The sequence below is a fragment of the Gorilla gorilla genome, chromosome 20, assembly GCF_029281585.2.
Source record: "Gorilla gorilla gorilla isolate KB3781 chromosome 20, NHGRI_mGorGor1-v2.1_pri, whole genome shotgun sequence".
Classification (NCBI taxonomy): Eukaryota; Metazoa; Chordata; class Mammalia; order Primates; family Hominidae; genus Gorilla; species Gorilla gorilla.
This window is the reverse complement of record NC_073244.2, coordinates 14,006,501-14,012,500: the sequence shown is the minus strand read 5'-3', so window position 1 is coordinate 14,012,500 and position 6,000 is coordinate 14,006,501. Positions and strand designations below refer to the sequence as shown.

The following is a 6,000-nucleotide window of genomic DNA, read 5'->3' as shown; positions in this document are numbered from 1 at the left end:
CATGGTGAAACCCCGTCTCTATTAAAAATACAAAAACAATTAGCTGGGCGTGGTGGTACATGCCTGTAATCCCAGCTACTCAGGAGGCTGAAGCAGGAGAATCGCTTGAACCCACGAGGCGGAGGTTGCAGGGAGCTGAGATCACACCACTGTGCTCCAGCCTGGGCGACAGAGCGAGACTCTGTCTCAAAAAAAAAAAAAAAAAAAATTGTCATCTTTTAAAAAATATTTAAATATTTTAAAATGAACAATTCACTGATATTTAATAAATTTCCAATGTTGCGCAAAAACCACCACCTTTATTCAGCTTTGAGCAATTATTTATGCAGCACCTACTGTATTGCAGCCTGAGCAAGACAGGGGTTGTGCGCCGGGGAACTCACGTCCCAGCGGACGGACTAATATGCAAGCTCACACAGTCACAGACAACCACAGCTTGTTTGCCTCCCACACCCCAGGAAGGGATCCTGGGGGGTCAGCCCTGGAGCCTGGAGGAGGGAGAGAGAGGGTCCCAGTGTGGTCCCTGCCTGGACCCAGCCTCTCCTGTTGTCCCCAGACCACGACGAGTGTGCCACCAGCACCATGTGCGTCAACGGCGTGTGTCTTAACGAGGATGGCAGCTTCTCCTGCCTCTGCAAACCCGGCTTCCTGCTGGCGCCTGGCGGCCACTACTGCATGGGTGAGCCTGGAGCCAGACTGGCCAGCGGAGGGGAGAAGGGAGATGGGGAAGCAGAGGGACGGCGAGGAAGAGGAGAGGGACCAGACGGGAATGGGACAGGCATGAGAGAAGGAGAAGAGAAGGGGCAGGGAGAAAAAGAGGAGGAGGAGGGAAAAGGGAAGAAGCGAAGAAAAAGAAAAGGAAGAAAAGAAGAGGCAGGTGCTGTGGCTCATGCCTGTAGTCCCAGCACCTTGGGAGGCCGAGGCAGATGGATCATTTGAGGTCAGGAGTTCAAGACCAGCCTGGCCAACATGGTGAAACCCCATCTCTACTAAAAATACAAAAATTAGTCGGGTGTGGTGGTGGGCACCTGTAATCCCAGCACTTTGGGAGGCCAAGGTGGGTGGATCATTTGAGGTTAGGAGTTCGAGACCAGCCTGGCCAACATGGCCAACAACCCCGTGGCCAACAACAGCCATGGCCAACAACCCTGTCTCTACTAAAAATATAAAAATTAGCCAGGTGTGGTGGTGGGCACCTGTAATCCCAGCTACTTGGGAGGCTGAGGCAGGAGAATTACTTGATCCTGGGAGGTAGAGGTTGCAGTGAGCCGAGATTGCGCCATTGCACTCCAGCCTGGGTGACAAGAGTGAGACTCCGTCTCAAAAGAAAAAAAAAAGTGATGCATTATAAGGTGGGGAGGGGCCAGGTTCATCTGTGATCCCAGCACTTTGGGAGGCTGAGGTTAGAGGATCCCTTGAGGACAGGAGTTCGAGACCAGCCTGAGCAACATAGTCAGACCCCATTTCTACCTAAAAAAAAATTAGCTGGGCATGGTAGCATGCACCTGTAATCCCAGCACTTTGGAAGGCTGAGGCAGAAGGATCACTTGAGCTCAGAAGTTTGAGACCAGCCTGGGCAACATGATGAGACTCCGCGTCTATAAAAAAATTTTAAAAATTAGCTGAACATGGAGATGAACCCCTGTAGTCTCTCCTACTCGGGAGGCTGAGGCAGCAGGATCGCTTGAGCCCCGGAGTTGGAGGCCGCAGTGAGCTATGATCATGCCACTGCACTCCAGTCTGGAAGTCAGACCCTGCCTTTAAAAAATTTGTTTAAAGGTGGAGAGAAAGATAGAAAGATGGGGAATAATGGAGGAGGAAAAGAGGAAGGAGACAAGAGGAGGAGAGGACAGAGACACAGACAATAGGAAACTGGAAAGACAAGAAACTGGAAAGGAAAGAAATAGAATGGCTGGGAAGATGGAAAGCTTGGGAGATGGGGAGGGGAGAGAGGAAGGGAGCACGCTGGAACCCATCCCCGTACCGCCACTGCTTCTGCAGACATTGACGAGTGCCAGACACCCGGCATCTGCGTGAACGGCCACTGTACCAACACCGAGGGCTCCTTCCGCTGCCAGTGCCTGGGGGGGCTGGTGGTAGGCACGGATGGCCACATGTGCGTGGACACCCACGTGCGCAGCACCTGCTATGGGGCCATCGAGAAGGGCTCCTGTGCCCGCCCCTTCCCTGGCACTGTCACCAAGTCTGAGTGCTGCTGTGCCAACCCGGACCACGGTTTTGGGGAGCCCTGCCAGCTTTGTCCTGCCAAAAACTCCGGTGAGCATCCGGCTGCCCGGTCCCCATCGCCTCCTTGGTCTGAGTGCCTCCATCAGTCCTCGCTTCTGGTGGGGGGTCATGGCTGCCATGGAGTGGGGGCTCTTCCCAAAAAGAGGCTGAAGGGAGTTGCTCCCTCCCTGGGGTTGGAGTTGCGTCTTAGTCCCAAACTCTTGCCCAAGACCAGGGGGCCTCATCCTTGCCTGTGGCTGAATCCAAGCCATGGCTAAGCTCCCTGACCCATCTCACTGTCCCTCCATCCCCAGCTGAGTTCCAGGCACTGTGCAGCAGTGGGCTTGGCATTACCACGGATGGTCGAGGTAAGTGGAGCCCAGCCCCTCCAAACAGCAGCCAGCCTGCCCCTACCAGATGTGGAGAGAGCTGTGGTGGGAGGCTGTAGGAGTTGGCCTGGGGTTCCCGTAACAAAGTGCCCCAGACCAGACGGCTTCAACAACAGAAGCTGATTCTCTCACACACCTGCAGGCCAGAGGTCGGAGATCAAGGTGCAGGCAGGGCTGGTTCCCTCGGAGGCTTTGAGGGAGAATCTGTCCTGGACCTCTCTCCAGCTTTTGGTGGTGGCTCCAGCAATCTTTGGCATTTCTTGGCTCATAGAGGCGTCACCCCATCTCTGCCTCCATCTTCACCTGGCGTTCTCCCTGTATGCGTGTCTGTCCAAAACTCCCCCCACCCTTTTTTAGAGGTGAGATCTCACTCTATTGCCCAGGCTCGAGTGATGTGGTGCAATCACGGCTCACTGCAAACTCGACCTCTTGGGCTCAAGTGATACCACCTGAGTAGCTGGGACTACAGGCACTCACCACCATGACCTGCTAATTTGTTTTTCTTCCTTTTCTTTTGTTTTCTTTTCCTTTCCTTTCCTTTCCTTTTTCTTTTTTCTTTCTTTCTTTCTCTTTCTTTCTTTCTTTCTTTTTCTTTCTCTCTCTTTCTTTCTTTCTTTCTCTTTCTTTTTCTTTCTTTCTTTTTTTTTTTTTGACAGAGTCTTGCTCTGTTACCCAGGCTGGAGTGCAGTGGCATGATCTTGGCTCACTGCAACCTCCGCCTCCTGGGTTCAAGCGATTCTCCTGCCTCAGCCTCCCAAATAGCTGGGATTATAGGCATGCAGCTCCATGCCCGGCTAATTTTTTTTTTTTTTTTTTTTCAGTAGAGATGAGATTTTGCCATGTTGCCCAGGCTGGTCTCAAACTTCTAGCCTCAAGTGATCCACCCACCTTGGCCTCCCAAAGTGCTGTGATTACAGACACGAGCTGCCATGCCCAGCCAATTTCTAAAACATTTACTTTATGGCCAGATGCGGTGGCTCACGCCTGTAATTCCAGCACTTTGGGAGGCTGAGGGAGGTGGATCACTTGAGGTCAGGAGCTCCACACCAGCCTGGCCAACATGGTGAAACCCCATCTCTACTAAAAATAGAAAAATTAGCCAGCCGTGGTGGCAGGCGGCTGTAATCCCAGCTACTTGGGGGGCTGAGTCATGAGAATCACTTGAACGAGGGAGGTGGAGGTTGCAGTGAGCCGAGATCGCACCACTGCACTCCAGCCTGTGCGACAGAGTGAGACCCTATCTCAAAAAAAAAAAAAAATAGCTTTTTATAGACATGGGTCTCGCTATGTTGCCCAGGCTGGTCTCAAACTCCTGGGCTCAAGCAATCCTCCCACCTCAGCCTCCCAAAGTGGTGGGATTACAGGTGACAGCCATCGTATCTGGCCTATAATTGCTTTTATTTTTATGACAGTGCCACTGTATGGATGTCTGCTCCAGTATTTCCAAACTGGAGATAGTTTGGCCCCTGCCCCACCGAGGTCATTTGACAATGTCTGGAGTAATACTGGGGCGGTGGGTGCTACTGATATCTCATGGGTGGAGGCCACGGGAGCTGCTCAACATCCTAAAATGCACGGGATGGCCCCTCACAGCAAAAAATGATCTGGCCCCAAATGTCAGCAGTGTCCAGGCTGAGAAACCTCGGTTTAGAGCAGAATGAGGCCGGGTCTGGGCTGGAGCTCTGGCCTTGGGGAATCTGACTTCTAGAGACCCCTGGTGTGCCGCGACACACCCTCCTCCTGCCACAGACACACCCTCCTTCTGCTGCTGCTGACACACCCTCCTCCTGCCGCAGACATCAACGAGTGTGCTCTGGATCCTGAGGTTTGTGCCAATGGCGTGTGCGAGAACCTTCGGGGCAGCTACCGCTGTGTCTGCAACCTGGGTTATGAGGCAGGTGCCTCAGGCAAGGACTGCACAGGTGAGCATGCCACCTGGCGGGCGGATGTGTGGGCAGCCTCTCCCACTGCAGACCCCTCACCCCTCTCTCCCACCCCCACCCCACAGACGTGGATGAGTGTGCCCTCAACAGCCTCCTGTGTGACAACGGGTGGTGCCAGAATAGCCCTGGCAGCTACAGCTGCTCCTGCCCCCCCGGCTTCCACTTCTGGCAGGACACGGAGATCTGCAAAGGTACTGGGTCCCGGGCTCACGTGGGTTTGCACACACACATATGCTCCAACATACTTGGCATGTGGCATGTGCACACACAGGCATGCACACGCTCAAAGATGCTTACATGTTACCTCTATTCACACACGCATGCTATATGTAGTGTGCACACACACATATATGCACACGCTCAGATACTCACATGTTGCATGAGGTGTGTACACAAGACACACATGCACACGCTCAGAAACATCCTGTATACAACCACACTCAGACATGCACGTTGCATGTGTCATGCATACATACACCCAGACACGCTGCACATGCTGTGTACACACAGACACATACATTCAGACATGCTGTGTGCATGTGTACACAGACATGCATACTCAAAGACACTTGCATATGTACCTACAGTCACACACACACACTCAAAGACACGCATATACTCACATTTACATACACACATATTCTTTTTTTTTTTTTTTTTTTTTTGAGACAGAGTCTTGCTCTATCACCCAGGCTGGAGTGCAGTGGCACGATCTCGGCTCACTGCAGCCTCTGCCTCCTAGTTCAAGCGATACTCCTGCCTCAGCCTCCCGAGTAGCTGGGATTACAGGCGTCCATCACCACGCCCAGATAATTTTTGTATTTTTAGTAGAGACAGGGTTTCACCATGTTCGCCAGGCTGGTCTCGAACTCCTGACCTCAAGTGATCCACCTGCTTCAGCCTCCCAAAGTGCTGGGATTATAGGCGTGAGCCACTACACCTGGCCCATACACTCATTCTCACACTTCCCACACTTGCAGTCCCAGTCACACATGGTTGTACACACTCAGGGGCACACAGTTATACACACATCCCAGAAGTCCTACTCGAACTACAGAGTTTGGAGAGCTTCTAGGTGGATGGACATATCTGTGTGCTGGCAGGGCGGCATGCCGAGAGCAGGCACGGAAGTTCCACATCTCCTCCCAGATACCCTGCACCGTGCATCTCTTCCATCTGGCTGTTCATCATTTGTAATATCCTTTATTTTTTTTTATTTTATCTTTTTGAGACAGAGTCTTGCTCTGTCACCCAGGCTGGAGTGCAATGGCGCGATCTCGGCTCACTGCAACCTCCACCTCCTGGGTTCAAGCAATTCTCCCACCGTTTAAGAGATTATCCTGTCTCTGCCTCCCAAGTAGCTGGGACTACAGGTGTGTGCCACCATGCCCAGCTAATTTGTATTTTTAATAGAGATGGGGTTTCATCGTGTTGGCCAGGCT

The 6,000-nt window shown here is 52.4% G+C and overlaps 1 protein-coding gene across 9 annotated transcripts in view; it reads left to right on the top strand.

The window, feature by feature from the left end:
* Positions 1–6,000, top strand: part of FBN3 (fibrillin 3) — an 86,863-nt gene that overhangs the window by 18,778 nt on the left and 62,085 nt on the right. For all 9 annotated transcript variants that reach the window (XM_055371514.2, XM_055371513.2, XM_055371509.2 and 6 more), the window contains 5 exons: positions 557–679; positions 2,002–2,277; positions 2,541–2,594; positions 4,412–4,537; positions 4,624–4,749. In XM_055371514.2, the coding sequence (XP_055227489.1) occupies positions 557–679; positions 2,002–2,277; positions 2,541–2,594; positions 4,412–4,537; positions 4,624–4,749 (705 nt within the window). The remainder of the gene's footprint in view (positions 1–556; positions 680–2,001; positions 2,278–2,540; positions 2,595–4,411; positions 4,538–4,623; positions 4,750–6,000) is intronic.